Source organism: Corvus cornix, chromosome Z (assembly GCF_000738735.6).
Source record: "Corvus cornix cornix isolate S_Up_H32 chromosome Z, ASM73873v5, whole genome shotgun sequence".
Taxonomy (NCBI): Eukaryota; Metazoa; Chordata; class Aves; order Passeriformes; family Corvidae; genus Corvus; species Corvus cornix.
The window spans coordinates 6,865,072-6,886,508 of NC_046357.1; the positions used below are offsets into that span (position 1 = coordinate 6,865,072).

The following is a 21,437-nucleotide window of genomic DNA, read 5'->3' on the forward strand; positions in this document are numbered from 1 at the left end:
GCGCATGAATTCCCTTGTTTTAAGGGAATTTGCAAGCCTTTGCAAACAAGAAAACAGCATTTGAGAGAGGCAGCACTGACAGTAACAACTTCAAAAAGGAAGACTTCTAAGACTGCTGCATCCATCCTACTGTTCTTCACAACTTCCAATAGGCTGGTTTTTCATTCTGGTTTGACCTTTTCATTCTGGTTTCACAACCCTTTGGATGGTTTGTTTTTACAAAGTATCAGAGCTTTAAGTCATCATACTTTTTAAAAGTGGAAACAAAATATTCTTCCTCAAGGGCCAGTTTCTAGTACTCCAATTTTAGGAACCAAATTAATCCACATGACAGGTTGTATCTAGGCTTTTCAACTATCCATTGCACCGCTGTGAAAAACTATTCAAAAGAGAGACTTGGTTACCACTTCTCACTTCTGTCATCATTAAGTCAGCAGGAGGAATTGGTTATACCAACTGGTTATACCAAATAAATAAAAATCTTAACTATAATGAGGACAAGTGCAAGAGCTGTACTTCCTGATGACAAGCATTTGGAACATTTTTTTTCCCCTTTAACTAGAAAAAGTAAGCATTACTGTTTGTTGTAATGCTTAGAATTTCTGAGTTTTATACAAAGTTTTTAGAATACAGAGATATCCCTTTAAAAAATCTTAGATTATAAATTATCAAGCGTCTAAGTATAAATTAACATATATAGTAAACAATTTTTTCCCCACTTGATTGTAGCCATACAGATGCTTGAATACATCTGAGTTTACTATAAAGTTATTCAGTATTACCATTCCCTGTTGTAGAATTACCAACTCATACCTTCTAAAGAACAACTGATTAGCCTACCTTCAAAGACATCTGTCATTTTGCAGATGTGAGCGAAGTTAGCTCCATTTGCCCATGTATACACAACATCCATTAGGTTTGGTCTGAAAGAATTCAAGTAATTTTCTTCATCAATTTCCAGTTTTGCTTCTGCTGACACCTTGGCAATTCTTTTTGCACACTCCTTTAAAATAAAATATTTTATATTGATAATATACTTAACCTGAGTAAGTATTGAACTGATAGAAAGACATGCACGTTACTAGGTACTGCGTTACAGAATGAGGTTTCCTTTTTTAGTGTGAAATTATTCAGAATCAGAAAGTAAACCACTGTTTACATGAAGTCTGCCTGCACTAACCATGTACAGTGTAGTAAGCAAGCTTATAAAAGTTTTAGAGGTATATCCTAAATTAGCATAAAGATTTCTTGCAAACAATATAACGTGTTATTACACATTGCAAAACCACATGCAGTGCCAGCTGAGTTCACTGATGATCCAAAATTAAGTCTTTACTATGCACTTATTATACATTACTCATGAGCTTTGCTCGTGTTAACATTAACCCTGAGCTCAGACAGATTTCTAATTACCTGCATTTGCCGAAGTGGTCCTGCCAACTGCTCAGTCAATTTTGGCATTTCACTGGACTGAAAAAGAAGACATTAAACAATCTCATGTGCTCCCATACATTTGCTCTATACCAAATCAAATGCAAAACCAGAAGTTCGGTGTGTGATACTGCCATCCTAAATTATTCTAATAACTTCTCAAACCTGTTATCAACACTAAAATGACTCAATTCCCCAAATGCTTGTTCCTCAAACTAAACCAGGAAACTAAATCTTTCTGCATAATATACCAACATCATGAAAAAGCACCTGCTATCTGGATACTTCTAAAATTCTCTCTATTTAGCTGTACCATAGTTTGGAACCGACAAATGAACTGCTATTTATTATGTGACAGTTCAAGCTTTTCTTTCAGAATATTACAAAAAAATGTTTTTAATAACTTAAGCATCAGTGGCAATATATGAAAATATGGCTTTTCAAAATACAGGAACATCTTTATGTCCTAGCTGTTCAGACTCAAGTATTATTGTTGAGTGAACCCCAATATTCTGATTAACAATGGCTTACCTTGGCATCCCTTCCACTAACAAATGAACTGCATTGGCATCTGCTGCTAATGTTTTTTTTCCATATTTAGAATCAACCTGAGTGATACATCCTGCTAGCTCTTTGTAAAAATATTTCATATGGTAGTTATTTTTACTAATTTTCTGGGGTGAGACTAACCTTGTATATAGCGTGCAGGTGGGAAAAAAATAACACCTGGTATAAAATGCCCATGTTATTGCTTTTAAAAATATATGGTCTGATTTTAACAGCCTTTTTGGTATCAATTCCATGTGTTACTGCCATTTTGATCAATGGCAAGGGTACTGACCATGTAACGTAACACAGACACATCTGAGAATTAAAGATACCCTCACCCCACAGTGTAGGGGTGCAGTTATTGTTAAGCCTCTTCTTGAGATAATCATTCTACATTTTAAATTATATGGAGGGGGTATGTATGTATTAATAGCAGCACATATGCTGAGAATCTATTGATACTGCTTCATTTAATGAGGAAGTCTGCAATTTAACACAATCTTTGGTATGTCACGCATGAGGAAAGAGACTTGAGCATTGAAGCTGAAATGCTTTTGCTCAGTTCAGTGGGAGTTCATGTCAAACACCTTAAGAAGCGATAAAAAATGTGCAAAGGCTCATACTGTTATGACCAATTTCTGCAACTGAATTAAAAACAGTATTATTAAAAGACAGGAATGTCTAGAATTCTGGAATTGAAGAAGTAACTCACATTCTCCTGAAACACAAAACAGCTGAGTAGTGCAGTTGCCTGTTCTGCAGATAAGTCATTGAAGAGACCATTGAACATCATTTCTGTCAGGAGTAGTTCATCAGCACTAAAATAACGAGAAGGAAGCTTAGGGGAAAGACTTACTGAAATGTAATTTTAAAATTAAGAACTATTAATCTGTTTTGTGAAGCAACTGGATATGGATAAAAAACCAGCATCTTAATTTTACTGCCAGGGACACCAAATATACAGACACACACACACAAAAATACTAGCTTTTTAAGGGGAATGCTAATTAATAAGAGACTGCAACATTATTTTAAAGAAACTAAAAGCACTTAATAGACTAAAATAAAACACTCCTGACAGATCATATGAGTTAGTATGAATAGTTGATTTAGTCAGTTTCTATCAGACAGAATATCAAGAGATCAGAAAGAACCAGGGAGTTAGGCAACTTAGGAAAAGCAAGAAAACTAGTACTGCTGCTGCTCAGAAAAGAGTAGACTGGGTATTTCCAAAATGCTGAAGAAAGGAATGAACTTGCTTCAATTTACTTGAGGAATAAAGACTTAATCATGAATTATAAAAGTAAGTGCATGATGCAGATACAAAATCCAAACATACTTATTTGGATAAAACACCAAATTTTCGGTAATACTGGAATTTATCAAAAAAATGATGAATAGGATGGGGGAAAAACAAAGAAGGATTTTTTTAAAAAAGAGATATGTCACTCAAACAGTTCCAGGCAGTCAGGAAGTAGATAAAATTCTGATTCAGCTTCCCCACTTGCTATCAAATTTTGCAGGGCAATTAGCTATCAAACAAATACCAGTAGCAGCTTTCAAACTCACCTGTAAGACAAGGGGTACAGCAGTCACTGTGACTTTTAAAAATACAAAATTCTATCAAAATCTGAGTTACTGTAAAATATTAAAGTCTGATTCATGATTTTTTCACCTGTTTCAGTATGTACGTACCTGCTAAATGTGTTATAGTAAAATGCACCACTTCACTGATTCCTATGGAAGCAATTTCACTATATTCCAAACCTGTCAGTGACTTGGCAACTGCTGACAACATTGTTACACTTGTTTGTGAGTGACTGTACCAACAGTCCTGGTTCAATGTCAACCACAGAAATCAAGATCTTCCTCTCGTGCAACATTAAATGAAAACACATCCTATTACCTTAGGCACAAAAATAGGCATTGTTTCGGCATTTTCATGTCTATGTTTGAATTTTAAAATCTATTGTGTTTTTCCTTAAATTGCTACCTTTATTTATACTGCTTGAATCAGTATAATACCTTTATTACACAGAACACTGTCTCTGAAGAATTCTTTTTCTAATGGTCTCAAAACTTTAAAATACAGTGTACTAATTTTAGCAAGGACAGTAAAGTGTGTATTCATGACAATGAACAGTTTCCACAGAAGCCAGTTACCTGCTGATTTCACAAGCAACCCGTCCTTTCATCTCTATAACATCTGAAGACGTGGCAAACCCCAGTCTTCTCAAAACACGCTTGCGGCATTTGAGTTCATCCATTTGTAGGACGGTTCTGGCTTTCTTCAATTCTCGCTTTGCTACTTTAATATCCATAGCAATCTGGGGGGCCAGAAGGAGAGGAATTACACCTTGCTGGTTTAACAGATGCAACTGTTTTAAAGACATCGTTTAATTTACATAAAGGCCTCAGAATAACAGTATATGAACATACTACTTGACTAGTTGACCTGCCTAACTCTCTTAAGAGGAAGGTTTAAAACAAATTAAACAATATTATTATTATCATCATTATTATTATTATTATTATTATTAAAAATCAGCTCCATTTACCCACTGAAGCCTCTGGTAAACTTAAATTCAGCTATTTACACATAGTGGGAAACAAACCAAACCAGCCCATGCTAAAAAGACAAAGTGATCATCTGTTGAGAAATGAGTGCTCATCTTCTGAGACCTATACTAAGTCTCACCTAACCAATCATTCAATGAAATGTAACCCAAATGCATTATTTTCCACTATTAGAGCTTCTTGCAGTGGCTTGCAGTTCATCACAGTCACTGTCTAGATCCTGACAGCAGACACCCTTGCAGAAAATTGTTTGGTCCATCAGGTCTTACCACATGCAACTTTGTGGCCATACCAGAACTACCTCACTTCCGTGAAGTGGCTGCTGAAGAACCTGTTTTCTCAAGCAGCAGAGAAACATGACAGCTGGTTTTATGCACAATCAGTTTCAGTCTAGGAGGGTACAACGCTAGGCAAAATAAGTAAGTGCATTGCTTCCAGACTGAGAGTCAGCTCAGGAAGCAGTAGCATGATGATTCCTCTGGTATACTCCTCAAGCTAGTAAGCCCCATCAAGTAATTCAACTTAATTTTTAATATACTTTTGCAAACTTATCAATTGAAATTATCTATGAAGACTTTTCCTATGCTGCATTGTGCTATGCCTACTCAGTGAAAAAGAGCTCTGTAACCTTCTAATTCCTGAAGACTTCCTCTGAAGAGTCTTCTTTTCAGACATATGTTGCGTCTGTATCAATGAAGGGCATACCACCAACTCAGCCATTTTGTTACTGAGATTCAGTAATTTTACTGTATTTAAAAGGGCTGATTAGGGCTTAGCAAATAAAAAGAAAAGCAAGTAAGAAGACAACCTCCCTCCCCCACTCCAGCTAAATACAAAGTGATTTTGTTTGTATCTTTACCTGTGCTTTTTTTTCGCAAAGTTTGTATATGGTTTCCAAGTTTGGATCATTGTGAAGAGGATGTGAGTACATCCTATGCTCAAATGCCTCTATTTTTTGGATTACTTTTTTCAACCCTTGGTCTTTGATGCCCATGTCATCAATAGGGTCTAGTAAAGGCACTCCATCAGGAAACCGTTTCTGTACTTCCTAAAATGATGAAGAAAGATTTTTATTTTTATGATTAGTAACAGCAAAATAAACTACATTTTACAAATAAGCTGGCATAACTATAGAGACACAGGAGGCTGTAATGTAAGTTACGTGACATTTCAGCAGTTTTCAAAATTAGTTTAAAATGACGTGACAAGGAGAAACAATTGACACACATTGTGGTTTCCAACCCCTTTAAAGAATAAAGCTGAAGATGTGACAGATGCTTTCCACAAATTTCTTTATAACAAGCTGCCTTGGGTTCAAGAGTACCTCACTAATCACAGCAGAGTGCTTACACAGGCTAGTGGAACTTACCAGTACAGATTTTAACACACTTTGCCTGTTATCAATAGGCCTCAGGTCTTTTGGTATGTAAAGTCGGACACTGCTGATAGCTGAGACAAGATGTACCAAAACAGGAACAACCTATCAAAGAGAGGGTAGTAACTCATAAATCAGTAAAAAAACATACCTCTTTATTACTGGTCCATAGCAAAACTTTTTCAAGGGAAAAGGAAAACTTAGTGCACAAGCACGCAGCAGTGGGTAAAGGAATATCAGAAAGCAGGAAAATGTGACTAATGACTTAAAGTACTCATAAAGAAGAAAAGTAGTTGTCCAAATGGGAAAATTCTGAATGAAGTTTCTCTCTACAGAGTGACTGAAAGTGAAAACAAAACAACAGTTTTTCTATTACCTCGCGCCTTACCTGCTGGAATACCTCTTTTGATCCAAACCAGACAAATTATTGTCATACACTTGAATAAGAATGCTAACAGCAGAGAACATCAAGCCAGAAAACACATAATTCCTTAATATCAAAACCATCATGACACCATGAAGAATCAATACTGCATTGAACTCCAAGGTTTAAATGGACTTCCTGAGAAAAAACCTGCAGACAAATTAAACTGCCTCTGATCTGAAAATTATAACTGTTTGTCTTGATACAGGGTTTCAAACTAAAAATTTTAAATAAAGCAAGTATTTTCACTAAAAAAAAGTTTCAATTTAATTTTAGAATGAGTTTTGCAAAGCTGTCCAGAGAGGTGGTGGAGTCACCATCCCTGGAAGGGTTCAAGAAGCAACCGGAGGTGGCACTTTGTGCTATGATTTAGGTGAGAAGCTGGTGTTCAAAGGTTGGACTCAATGATCTTGGACGTCTTTTCCAGCCTTAATGATTTTAAGATATAAAGAAGGAATTCTGTTCCCAAAGACAAGTTACTGCTAAAAAAAGCATCTGTCAAACAGTACTACTAAAAATCTATTACTTTAATTTATTAATAAGGCAGAGTTACAGTTAGGTCTACAGATTCTTTCTCTTCCTTAAATGAATCAGTCCCTCTTTTACCATAGTTTGCAAATGGCTTGGAAATAAAGACTTGAGAAAGCTTACGAAGAACTACTGAGAATAAACACATGTAACAAACCTGCATCTCTCCTTTCTCATCAGGTCTGGCTGGCTTTGCAGACTCAGTAGCAGAATTTTTCAGACTGTCTTTGCTGCAGTGCAGGAGCACTTCAACTACATACAAAGGGTCCAATTCACCGGAATTTGGCTGTTGAGGGCACAGAAAAAGAACAGGTCTGAAACAGTTATTTTAAAATACCAGAAAGAATGAATGAAAACCACATCATTTCTCCAACATTAAAGGTATGAAATGAGCGGTGTCTCTTTACAAAGTATCAGCTCAGTGTGGCAGTACATTCTGAAAACGCACATTCTTGGTGAACTGATGAAAGATCCCTCCTCCAGGAAAACACACTTGAAAAAATTACCCTCCCTCATCCTCCCTTGTCGGAATAGCCTAAAGTCTGCTTGAAGCTTTAGGTGCTTTTGCCTTTTCTTCTAGATGTATCTCTTCCAAAGTAAGCCAATATGTTTTAAAACTGTAATGCATATTTGCATCATGCTAGCAGTACTGAACTTTGCATTTAAAAAAAAAAACAACCCAAACCAAAATTAGGGGATCTCTTTCATTTGCAGGTTTGCAGGTTCAAGTTTTCATGCACAATAGAGACCACAGAAAAATCTTTCAAGCATAACAGCTCGTATCTGCGGCAAGCAGGACATTGCGTCTTGCACGCTGCATCTTTACAAACCCCAAAATGCACTCATAACATCTGATATTCATTTAAAGAACTCAAACATGTAGATGTGGTGATGAAAGACTACTGTTCACAAGGCCATAACCTTCCTTATATCCTGATTTTAAAAAGCCTGACATTAGTTATTTGAGTGGATCAATATGCACTAGGGTTGCTCAGATACACTCCTACTATAAACAAGTATTTTTAAGACTTTGAACAGAACTATGTTCTAGGCCTAACACAAACGTAGACATAATCTTTTAAAATACCACGTGCAAGCTTTCTGCTTCCAAATACAAGAGAAAAAGAAAACATTCTTTTCGAAATCCCACCTTAACTCAGTTCATTTTTACTGGGTGGTATTTTTCATTACAAAGCTACAACATACTACTTTATTTCACTGCATGCCAACTAGCATTTTTAACAGATCCTCAGAAGTGCTATGAAAAACTGCCATAGTAAAATAAAGACAAAAACAGGGTTATCCTGTTGTATAAGCTAAATTATTTCTTCAAGAAATGCCAATTACTTGCTGGGGAAGAAACTGTTCCTCTAAATTGTATCCTACATTTGCAGAAAGCAGTCACAGCAATGTAGGAGATCCAAACCACTGCCACTCTCTGAAATAAGAATTTTAAAATAATACCCACATGTACCAGATCAGTATCCAGCCAAAGCCAGGGAAAGCATAATGCTGACTTGAATGAAGTAGAGGCTAAACTCATAGCTGCACAAGTGTGCTACAGAAAATACTAGAATTGGAGATATCTAGAAAATTATGAGAGGAAAAAAAATTTCTATCTCTGATTGCATTGCAAACTTATTAATAAAGCAGGAGTATAAAAATCATTAACATCTGCTGTTAATATTACTCTCTTTAAGTTTACGTATACCAACAGCTTTTAGACAATGCTCACTAGACACGACTCAACCTACAACTACATTTTGAATGTGTACTGTTTCCTTCCATGGATTTCCTACAACAGTATAGTTATTACATCTTTGAACAGTGACAGACATGCTTCTATATGCAAAAATAAAAGGAGATTAGAACCCTTAGAAAACTCGTTAGCCACAGACTTCTCTGTCATATCAAGTTTAAATGATTCTTTAATTCACACTGCCATCAAGTCACATGTTTCAAGGACAAAATTAAGCCCTTTTTGGCAGAGTACTGAAGGATTAGTTGTATTCTTAAGATTTTAGATTTGCCCTGAAACATCTCTTACTTCATCTGCCCAGAAACAAACCAAAATAAGAAAGGTGATCGTGCCCAGGAACTAAGAAGTATAGCACAGGTAACGAATTCAGAGTCCCAGATTAGTAACATCAAACTCACTGAAAATTCAATGACCATGACACAGCACTAAAAGAGATGTTTATATAGTAAACATTATAAATATACAAGGATTACGATAAATCTAAACAGGGAAGACAGAACTGCAGCATCTCAAATTTTAGTACCAATAATTGCTAAGAGACAAAAATTTCTTGTCTAGAATCAGGGATCAGATAATATGGACTATCAACAGCACAACAGTATCACTAGCTTACTGCTGGTACAATCTAGTGAAAATAAAATTTCTCAGTCAAAAATACTTGGGTTTTGTATGAATTCCAAAGGACATAGTTATTTTGCTGCCTACTATAATGTAGAGTATATAGCAAGCACCCCTGCTTGAGATAAATTATATTCTGAATAACAGTAAAGTGCTATTTGCATTGACAATTTTGTGGAACACTGAATTTTGAAATTATGATGGAAAAGCATCTACACATAATTAATAATAAACATAACTGGCATGACTCATGCATTTACTTTCACAGTGCAATGAACTAAGAATATTATGTGAAATACAGACATACTATAGCCCTAAATGTCATTATTAATTACATAGATTTCTCATTAGAAAAAAAGACTTAATTAGAAACGATGATATAGTGAAGAAAAGTTTGCAACTAATCTAGTAATATCGACTGAATTCAACATGATTTCTAAAAGCAAACCCAAAGAACTGTTCAGCTTAGAAGTGGATGAAGGTTTAAAGATGCAGCATAAGTAATATCTTTCCAGTACTAACTAAGTATACTTGTATACATTAAATAGTAATGGCAAATGGCATCTGTGTCTCAGGACAAAAATGCATTGAAGAGACACTAAAATGGGTAAACAACAACTTCTTCAAGTAATTTGTTTTGCCTCTGCTCATAGAAACTAGTCCTTTCATACTGACTTTAAAAGTTACATAGCTTTAAGTCTGTTCCTTAATTTCCACCACCTATTGTCATTCTTTCCACACACTCAGAAGGAAAAATTCAACCCAGCTGCTAGAATGACTTAATGAAAAAAGTGCTGCTGGAGCCACATCCATCTCTTGCAAAACAGACTGGAATTTCAAAGCTAATATTCAAAGCCAAAGGCTTATACAACAGTGAGACAGACCAGATAGGGAAGGCAAATATATATGTGAATAAATATGTCACAGATAGGAGAACTGCCTCCAAATGACACAGAAGTTGGGAATTTTACATAGAAAGCTGTGACTAGGGGGACAATCTGGTTTACTACTTGTGTGTCTCTATGATATAAAGCAAAGATTTAAGCAACAGCAGTAAGTGTCCAGTTTTTCAACTTGAAAAAAGAAAGAAATATGACTTTCAAAAGGAAGATGGAAAACCAGAACAAAATCTCTTTTAATAAGTTCTGTATGCACACATTTTTCTCATTTCCTCTTTAACAAATATATATTAGAGAAGCACCAAAAGGTGCCACAATGAACAGGCAGCACCAGAACTCAACAAAGACAACTTTGCATTTAGACCTAGCAACTAATGCCAATGGTCTCCTGATAAAATTATAGCAAAAATGGTACCACAGAAAAATATGCTTTTAACTTAGGTTTTCATTTAAACAGCTTTTTTCATTAAAGCTGTTCAACTTTCTCATTAACAGCTTAAATTAGCACTGGCAGTGTCTCAGAAACAACTTAGTTCGAAATATTTTCAGTGCTATGTAAAAGCAAGCATTTCCTCCACAAATATGTTAAAAGTTAAAAACTGAACCCAAGACGTGGAGTTTTCTCCATCTTCTATAACTTTATTTCTTTACACTTTTACTTCAGGAAGTTCAGAGCTTTTTGTAAATTTGGGGTAAAAGGAAATTTTTTTGCCTTTGAGAACTATAAAGAAATAGGAGTTTTATCTTATTTTCAGAAAAACCAGTCAGATATATATTTTGATAATGGAGACAACATGTATTTTACCTTAACATTTGATTTCTTAGAGAAATTAACAACCACTCCCCATCCGTAGTCATCACCTTCATTCTTCACCTGGAAAAATTACAAGATGTTGTAACATCACCCACCTATAATAACATCCTAGCAAGCACAACTTTTTGTATTTTTGATATTTACAACAGCAGTCATAGATTACTATTCATCATGAAAACAGCATTTCTTTTATTGCATTATTGAATGCTTAGCAAAGAAACACAAGTAAAAACTGGTGCTTAGTGTGATGCATGTAATTTTTCAAGACGGTAAACTGGCAGACACAAATGAACCTTGCAAATTTCAAAAATGGGCAGAAATTAAAAACAAAACAAAAGAAAAATCAAACTACCTTTACCAGTCTTCCTGGCTGTAGAAAGGGCAAGCAGTACTTTGGTTTGTGAATATACTCTTCAATGTCTTTACCCAGTTTTGCAAGCTGCTGGCGGATTCTGTAGTATATCACCACATTTTCTTCATTGGGAATTACAATTTTGTTGTACTGTGCTTCCAAATTATTGACTCCTAAAATGACAAGTAAATTCTCAAGGAAATTAGTATCTTCACACAGATTGAGAAATCAGTGTTTCACTTTCAGATCTACATGACTAATATTTTGTGACCACTTTTAGTATTCATCTTCTACTTACAAGAACCCATTCTCTGGAGGGCTAGAAATCTGTACATTCGTCCCCTGCATTTTATTTATAGAGAATTAAATTCCGGTATTATTTTTAAAAAATAAACAAGCTTGAGAAACTGGAAAAGCCTAGACACCCAATTATCCAGGAATAACTGATTTAGGTTTGCACAGAAGTCACATTAAAACATGCAGTGATTTTGCAGGAAGGTATTCGATGCTTACCAGCGCTTTTTATCTCCTCCTACAAAAATAAGATTGCTCAAGGACATCTTCTAAAAAGAAGCGTTCCAACAAGAGGTGAGTTGTTAGAAGATGTTCTTCCTAACTTGTTTTAGGTTCTGATTTATCAGTCGAAATCAGTATTTTCTTCCTCCAGTATTTTTACATCTTATTTATGCAAATCGGTTTTTATTCTAAGCAGTATGATTCATTCTCTCATTCTGGTAATACCATCAGCAAGCATAAACAAAGGACAGATTATAAAAATCTCTTTTTCCTCTCTACCAACTCATCCTCTTGCATGCTATTTTTGAATGCTCGTAAGTGGCCCAGAAATCCCACTTCACTGGGACTTGAGAGACAACTCAGGGAAGTGCTCCTTATTTTTACCTGCCAATTTTTCAAAGAAATAAGCCATTCATTCATACTCATGGCATACTTTCTTCCTTAGTCTAAGTAGCCAGTTCTCTCCTTTGTGTTTTTAATTGCAGTTGAAGTGATTACAAAATTCTAATGCCCAGTATGGTGCCTATGGTGAAACTGTGCACGAACTATGAAAAATGTTCTTCAGCTCCATTTTTCTATTTAAACAGCAATGCTGGAATGACAGAATAAAGATCTAGGCATACCAACTGGAACAGAGAGGTTGTCAGGAAATAAATACTTTATTTAACTACTACTGCACCTGCAAACTAACAGAGACATAATGGAAACCCTCCCTCTGCATGGCTATCAAAGCTACATGCACATACACACTTTCTTTCATAACATTCAATTAACAAATGACCAGATGAATTCCTCATTAATAATTCCTCTCATGTTCTTAAGTTTTATAAGAAGCCTCACTCTCAAACACTGTCTGAAATCTCCAGAAACTGACTTTGGTGCATGAAAACTCACTATTTAAGGATCATGGCTCAAAATGCAGTTACTCAACAGAGTGCAAATAATGTCTCAGATCTCTCTGCATTTTTCTTATTATTATAATAAACATTTCTTACCTACACTACTCTGAATGCAGTGTGCTTAAGTTCTTTTTACAGATTGTACTGGGATATTAAAAGCTGGAAGACTTTCCTTCCCTAAGATTTTTTTCCCTGCATCTCAAATAAGCCATGGGAATTTTTAAATTGTTTTTCCTTCTTCCTGCCTTACAGTTTAGCAATGTGACAACCCTTCTTGTCTGACTCAGAGAGGAAAGCTCTCTTCATAAACTGACAGTGCATATTAGTATGAGTCCTAAGAACAAGAAGAAATTACTCTTACTGAAACTACAACGTGGTAACAAATGGTGCAATGGCAACTGTTGGCAGGGAAGACAAAAACTGCCCAGGTAAAAACTTGTATGAGCATAATGAAGTCTAACTGCCCAATCTCACCATATTTTATACCTACTCACATGGGAACAACATGCAGCAGTACTTACTTTCCACTATTTCTGGAATAGTTCTGTAATGCTGGAACTGATAAAAGGATTTTTCTAACATGTATTCAGGATTAATTTCCTCTACTCGAAGCAAGTTCAATACCATGTTATATGTCAGGTGAAATGCACTGTTTAAGGGATCGGCTGAACCCTGAAAAAGATCCAAGAGCATTTTCCGATTAAAAAAATATTAATTGCAGCATATAAGAACACACTGAACGAACCAGGATGCAGTATTTTATATGAGGAGCTGCTTTGATGAATTGCACAACTTGTCTTGAATTTAGATTACATGTTTCATGAAGTCCTAAGCAATTCTATTATGCTGAATATGTAGAAGTATTTGTACTGTATTGATACTTACCATAGCCACAATATTATAAATGATATTTGAACAAAATGAAAAGTCCAGGTGAAAAATTCAGATGTTTCCTGTAGTTTACAATTTGGATTCCATTATCTTAACTTTAAAGTAAGAGTTTCTTAACGATTTAAAGCAATCCATTATTTTAACACTGAAAAAAATCTTATTTGCAAGTCTTAAGACCTACTGGTTACATTGGTGTCTTGCTTTTTGCTCAAAAATAGGTAATCTGCAAATTCTTTAACTTAAATTATGACTCATTATAAAATTAACATAATTTTCAGGTCGCTTGAGAGAAGCTGTGAACTCTCCCCTGGATGTGGTCCTGGGCACCCTGCTCTATATGACCCTGCTGGAGCTTGACCTCCACAGGTCCCTTACAACCCCCACCATTCTGGGAAGTTACGTTTTTTTTTTACAAGGTGGTACATACAGGTATTTTGATTAACCTAAGAAGAAAGGATGCTGAGAAAGCATTGCAGGTAACACAATTATCTTCTTTACCCATACACGTTTTTTAAGAATGTCTACTACTGTCATCTGTCAAAAAGGGGTACTGAACTAAGTAAGTGCATCTTTGGCCTGATTCATCATTGGCTGTTACTATGTTCTACCCAAGAGGACAACCTTGTTATCATAAAAGAGCAAACATTTAATTAATGTGGACCAAAACAACCAGTTATTCAAAGAACAAACAAAACAGTTAAGCAGTGTCCACAGAAGATCTAGAAGAGCTCAACACACAGCCTCTCCAAGTAAGGGCCAGCCTGGGAAACTGTCTTTCACTGAAATGTCAGCACAGAAGACCATCCAAATATACCAAATCACTGAAATCAGATGAGAGAGATCCAACACTTCTGAAATACAAAACTGCCCAACTGCGGTGCATAACCTTTCATCCAAGTAGCACTAGTATCAAAGGAACAGGTGTCTGATAGTCCTTCAGAAAGGATACCAGGGAAATTCAGGAGTTATGAAGTAGAAAATTACAATTTGTGTGCAACTTAAGGAGTTCAAAACAGAAGCAACACACAGCTGGACAGAACATGGCAGAACAACAACATAAATAGGCTTTTTGTAAAACCAAGATAGATCTCACAAATATTTCAGAGCTCTTTGAAGGTATTAATAAATACATGGATTATCATACCTCCTTGGTTCCTGAAATGCTTATGACAATACAGTCACCTCCAACAATGTAACATAATTAAGTGTTTAAGAGATTTTTAAAAAACAAACTCTTGTGAATTACTGAACAGAAGAAAACCAGTGCAATTTTGGTGTTTTCCAAAGCAAAATTTCCCAGAGACTCAAAGAGGGCTGGACTTATAAGAAATGTAAAAAAGGCAACATTAGAAAAATAGCAAGGTCTGCTAAAAATTGTACTAGATATCTGAAGACACAAATAATCCACAAACAGTGTATGACAAAGAATAAAACAGCAAGTGAAATCTAATTTAGAAGTAACATAAAAGACAATGGACAACAGTTTGCAATGGTTTTGTACCTATCATTCTTTTAAAATAACTTATATGTGAAATATAAGAGATTTACTAAACAAGCATTGTTATTTCAACAAGCCTATGAGTAAATTCAGTTATGATTAAACATTTTAAATAACAACTAAAACGTAACAAGAAAATAAGGAGACATATTTTTCATGCAACTATACGACTGCCTAAAGTTCCACATATTCTATCAGACATTTTAGGAGCACAGAAGGCTGACACTAGAAAACATGCTACTCTGCACCTTTTTTTAAGATCACAAATTGCTTTACCTAAAACTAAGTATATCTTCGTGCAGCTAATTCATTTGCTTTTCTTTATTAGCAGAGCTATTCCCTTGCCATACCTAATTTAAAAAATCACTGGCTATTCAAAAATTAACTGATGATTTGTTTATATATGCAAATGCTGAAATTCAGATCCAGTGCTTTTCTAGATCAAGCTAAGTGTACTGGATTTTAAATGACAATACTACAATACACACATTTTTCTTTCAATTTTAAAGGTACTGTCAGGAATTCAGATCCTACATCCATTGATGCACTGATACTAGACTTATTAAGAGACAGTTTGAATCTAAAACTCCTTCACATGTAGAAGATTTAAGAATACTGTAATCCCCCATTTGCTTTAAGTGAGACAGAGCTTTACAAGATTACCTTACAAATGGTAGAATCCTACTCACTGCATGATTATTTTGTCTCAGAAAAGAACACAGCTGTTACAGAAAAAGCCTTCGGCGTATGTTTATCTTATGGAAGTACCAGCATGCATACATGTAAAACAAGTTTAGGATAAATCATACAGCCTAATATTTTGCTTCCCATGGCCACTCATTTAGTCATTCTAGATAACATCTGTGGGTGGATCATGAATACACATTAGGTTTTCACCCCAAGTGATGCATCTCAGGGCAGAAGTACCTCTTAAATTAGACCGTGAAATGTGAATTTAAAATAATGCTGTCAGTTCTGAAATCACCACAGATGATTTTAGTGAATTAGTGACACACAGAATTAGGAATTAGTGACACAGAAATGTGTCACTAATTACAACATCAACAGTTGAGCTGTGGTGCTCAAGTTTCTACAGATGCCTCTGATTTGATCTATCAAATAAAGATGACAGAACTTCTGTTGCTGATGCTAACCAACATATAACATAGCTTTTTTTTTTTAGACCTGATAAAAGGATTGTGTATCTACCCAACCTCCTGACCATTTTTCTAAATATATCATTCATCTTAGGAAAGAGACATTATCACTCCCTAAGAAGCTTGCCTCTCTGTAACAAAAAATGCCATTTAAAGAATGCCATTTACTAAAGAATGGCACAGCAATTATGCCAGTGTCAGCTAACAGTGGTCAGATTCTTTCCTACTGCAATGTCCACTGCTCTAGTCAGGCATCAACTAAAGAAGCTGGAATACACTCATCAGCTGGCTACAGGCACTAGAGGTCTGGCAAAAAGCTGCTGTGTGACTGCTCTGAGCACACTATGAAGTAACTCCTCTTTCCATTCCTGACATCTTGGAGGCAAAACCTTCATCGTGTGCTTGCAAGATTATAAACTATTTGAAAGAATAGAACTATAACTGTCACACCCCTATTAAATGTGATCATAAAGTGAGAAAACAAGGAACTTCATGCAACTATAATATATGCACAGAACACGCCAAGAAAGACCAAACAATTCCTGCAGATTCACTTTAAAGACTTTTTTAAACAGCGGAGTTCAACTATGAAGGAGTAATTTAAAAACAAACCGAAAAACCCAGCTAGTTCAGAGATTATATAAAGCAGACTTACTTGAAAGGCAATGTTTGAGCCAGTTGCTGATGTGGCAATTTTTATTTTAAACACATGATCAGCATTTTACAATTTGAGAATATGATCATTCTATTAAGACACAGCAGTTAAAATACAAATCCTGCTTTGGCAAAAAATTATGAATTTTTCCTGTTCCATCATCTCATAAACACATCTTTCTCCAAATTTCAGAAACTCCTGTCTTCTCAGTGTTCTCTAAGCAATACATTTGAAATCAAGAGTTCTGAGAAGCTTACTTTGTCTGAAAACTGAAACTGCTACTTCTTCGAATGAAATATACTAGCTCTATTGTATTACACCTTCAGCACAACCAGCGAGTTCTGCAGTGTGCATTAGTCTTTACCTACTACCCCAGGCTATCAATAGGCTCACACCTAACAGGGAGCAATCACCTGTACCATCCTTGCTTCATTTACTTAACAGCAACATCCAGATTTTGCAGCTGCATTAGAAAACCTTACACCAAAATACAGTTGTTCTTTTATACTCAGTACACTCAAGGCATGAGTAGACAATCAGCCTTTTATGGTAAATACTAAAAATGGCCATGGTAAGTTACTGCAAAGACAATTAGTGCTTACCTAAAGTCACCTGTCAGATATACATGGTGGAGAGAAGCAATTAACAGGAGGGGAGGGAAGGTGGGCTTTTCCTTCCCAACTTACTTTCAAAGAGCCTTGACAATATAAAGTGTTAGCTATGCTGGATTTTGCTTATTGCCAATAAGATGCAAATCAGTTTTAACTTACATTTTCTCCATGATGGTTTGCTCCTCTTGAAACCTCTTTGTCTGCTCAACCTTTTTGCCATTGGCTCCCAAATGGATTACTTTCTTAAAAATACTGTGAAGCACTTAGTTCACCCTCTACCACAGGCCCTCCCGCCAAAATACAACGTTTTCTTCAATAAACTAGGCTACACCATCATCTCCCTCAACACCTCTCAGTGTCTGAGGAAGCCTCGCCCTTGCCTCCACAAAAGAAGCTCCACATTAGGCAAAGAACGAACCGCCAACCAGTCAATGCAGAAGATCAGGCAAAAGCCTAATCAGAGCTGCAAAAAGAGTTGACAAGAAAGACTGACTTCAACAGGCATCAATAAGTCACTTTCAAACATGCACTGCATCCATGACTTACTGCTGTTGAAGAACTATTGTCCCAGTTCTCCAGCCTCGTTTCTGCAAGTAATCCTGCTTCTCATTCCTTGAGAGAGGGCAGTCCTCCTCACCTCAAATATTCAACAAGACTGTAGCAACAGACTTTTTTTCTGAATAGTTTTTAGACAGCAGAATGACTTTGCAAGCTTTTCCTCCCTCTGGATGACAATTGCCTGGATACATAAGCATAGCCTGCATATATCAACTAAAGTTCTCAGAAATCAATGATCTACTTTGCACTTGCAACCATTTCTCAAGAAATTTAAGCTAACTTAACAGAAGCACCCTTTCAAGTTTTCCAAGACTTGGGTTGCAAAACAATGACTGGATTAAGCTGATAATGTTAAAAATCAGGAACGTGAACATAAACAATTCACTACAGAAATAATTTAGTCAAAAGCTACAAAAAAGTATGAGAATCTGAAAATTAGAGCTGCTGTACAGTGTCCCCTGTTTAACTGCCAACAATTTGAGAGCAGATCCTCTTCTTAACACAACCAAGCAATCCAACAGGCCATTCAGTATTTACCAGTACAACCATTTCTTGCCCACATAAACGAGTAAGATAGGAAGATTGGGATGAGGAAGATTATTGCATGGAATTGATAAAAATAGTATTTTTTCTTTTTTTTTATTACTGTTAAGACTTGGAAGCCTTGTCTAACCAGAGATGTGAGAGTTGTCATTGCTGCACTATGGCAGGTAGTGTTGAGCAAGACGTACATTTGGTAAGGGTTACTCCCTCTGTTCTCTCTTACAGCAGGAGAAAAATAATTACATTTTTAAATATGTTCCCATTAAGAGAGAGGAACAAATTCTGCATATAAATTTCTTGCTCTCCAGCCTGTCATGGGAATATCAAATGGCAAATACTGTCTGAAACTAATTAATTCATAGAGACATTATGAGGTAACAAAGATCAAAGAGCCACGTTGCAAAGCAACAATAAAGTGTCTTTCATAATGATGAAATTTGATACAATACAGGACAACATTTACACCATTTTGGTCCACTGACAATTTCATTTAATTATCAGTGTTTCCAGAAATAAATTGAATCATTGAGTTTCCAGGAAGGAAATAATAAAACACTTACAAAAAGAGCAAAGAACAGAACAAACCAATAATAGTTAAAAAGATAAAGATCTTTCACTTTTTTCATCATAAAGGGAAAATAAGTACACTTAGCTGTCCGTAACAGTCATTGCTACGAATTTCTATTAAAACCCTCATTAAATAAAAATGCAAGTGACTGCTTGATACATCTTTATGACAAAGAAACACCTCTTGTGAAATAATAACATGCTTTTTTCCATATATCGGTAATCAAATAACCACAGGAATATTCAGTGCTCCCTCAGAAATATAAAAAACCCCCCTGTAGTTACACTGACAGCAGAATTACCCTGAACTACATTAGCACAGCTGCAAAACCAATAAAAAAACTGTTCTGTGAGGTTATTTTTAATAGGCAATGGTAAACAGCTATTTTAAACACAAATATATTACCAATCTGGCTCACTGCTTTGCCCCAAAACCAGTTACACCAACAAACAGAAGCCACTGTGGGTGGCAAAATACTGCTTCAGCAGGCTTTGCTGGTGAAAATACCTCAGGCTGGGGTTCAACACATGCTCCAGTTGTAACAAGAGACTTAAAAGGAAAACAATGTACCTCTGTTTCTCTCGCCTGCAAATACTACCTTCTCAAGTCAGTTCTGAATGACAGAAATTTGCAGTCATTTACCCTCTTTAATAAAGTAGGTTCTACTGTTGTAGCCATCAGTTTGACTTCAGGTTGGTAACTCCAAGTTCTGGTCTTCTCCTTGGTTTTGGAAAAAGTAAATACTATCTCTATCTACAAGAAGAAGCTAGCTCAGATCCTCAACAGATTTGCCACTATAGGTATCAGGACAGTGATGCATTTATTTTATGACACTTTACAATTTCAGTAAATATGCAGTATGTTTTAACTTAAAGGAAAAGTGTGCCCTAGCAAAGACTATCTAATTCTATAAAATGTTAATACAAAAATAAATTTTAAAAAGTATCTGTCGTCTGTTCATCTCAAACTTATCCTTTTTAAGAATAAGAAGGCAAAGGAAAAAATCTAGCTTAGACAGCCAAAACACATTCACATTATAGTGATGAGTTTACTGAAGTAAATTTCCCAAAAATCTGGAGGAAAACTGCTCTCCACAGACTGAACTAATAAAACTTGAAGTATTCTGTGGTATTAACAAGCAGCAACCACAATTAATAAATAATACAATTAGCTTAGTCCTACAGGCTCTTGAAAATCCTGAGGCGAAGTTCAAGAATGACAAACCATTTTACATACCATTTGATACACTCCATTTTCCTACATTTTGGTCGCAAACATCAGCAAGAACAGTTATTTGCTGTTCTCTTCCATCTGCTGGCTTGCATGATTATATACAAAACTGTATAGACTGTTTATCTTCGTGACCCTGTTCACAAAGGTGTTTGATTATCCATTTCCCTTATCTCTGGGATTTCATGCTAAAACCTTGTTGACTTTAAGGCGATTTTAAATTAAGGTTAAAAGTTAAGTACGTTCCTGAATCAAAGCCTGGAAAATTCCTGCAGTGCATACTTCGTAAGGACAAGAAAAGGTTGGCAGTTTACAGAAAAACAATTATTTCACATTAATATTATTTTTATGTAAATACATTTTATAAAACATCCAAAACACTTGTTTCATTGTGATTCTTACCTACGTCACAACTTTAGAAAAATGTTTTATTGTCCTCAAACCACTACTGACAATTTGTTACTTTAGGTTTTGCAATGTCTTTTCCAACAAGTATTAGTGCCAACCTCCAGCTGAAGTTTTTCTCTCCTGATGTATGATTTGGTAAATTTCTCAACTCCTGAGGCTTTTCCCTCCTCAGAAGTAAGTTCTGAGTCAAACCAAAGTACCATAATGTAATTAAGATGGCATGCTAAGCTGATGCTTCCAGAGAAAACTATTGAACTGTGTCTGAATTGCTGTTGTGCTCATTTGCCTGGTACAATAAAACAACTTCAGAATTCAAGTAAAATGCGAAGAGACTTTTAATGGCAGCATACAGGCCACATAAGGATGGTACAGCCAGCTCTATAAAATGAAGGCCCTGCCAAGGAATCAGATGCAGCTAGTGGAGTATCTCCTACAGCTTGGCATCAGGGCATTTTATGTTCCATAGGCAAATGACAAGAAAGGATATTAACGAATTTTTTACCTTGATAGATGAATGTATTCTTGTATCAGGAATAGTGTAGCCATCAGGACTGGGGAAAGGATTGGCATTGATGAG

The 21,437-nt window shown here is 35.7% G+C and overlaps 1 protein-coding gene across 2 annotated transcripts in view; it reads right to left on the reverse strand.

The window, feature by feature from the left end:
* Positions 1-21,437, reverse strand: part of MTREX (Mtr4 exosome RNA helicase) — a 42,295-nt gene that overhangs the window by 3,134 nt on the left and 17,724 nt on the right. For both annotated transcript variants that reach the window (XM_010395431.4, XM_039566945.1), the window contains exons 16-25: positions 13,263-13,413; positions 11,327-11,499; positions 10,966-11,034; positions 7,042-7,170; positions 5,927-6,037; positions 5,417-5,605; positions 4,144-4,307; positions 2,693-2,798; positions 1,414-1,470; positions 841-1,003 (exon numbers count right to left, since the gene is read on the reverse strand). In XM_010395431.4, the coding sequence (XP_010393733.3) occupies positions 841-1,003; positions 1,414-1,470; positions 2,693-2,798; positions 4,144-4,307; positions 5,417-5,605; positions 5,927-6,037; positions 7,042-7,170; positions 10,966-11,034; positions 11,327-11,499; positions 13,263-13,413 (1,312 nt within the window). The remainder of the gene's footprint in view (positions 1-840; positions 1,004-1,413; positions 1,471-2,692; positions 2,799-4,143; positions 4,308-5,416; positions 5,606-5,926; positions 6,038-7,041; positions 7,171-10,965; positions 11,035-11,326; positions 11,500-13,262; positions 13,414-21,437) is intronic.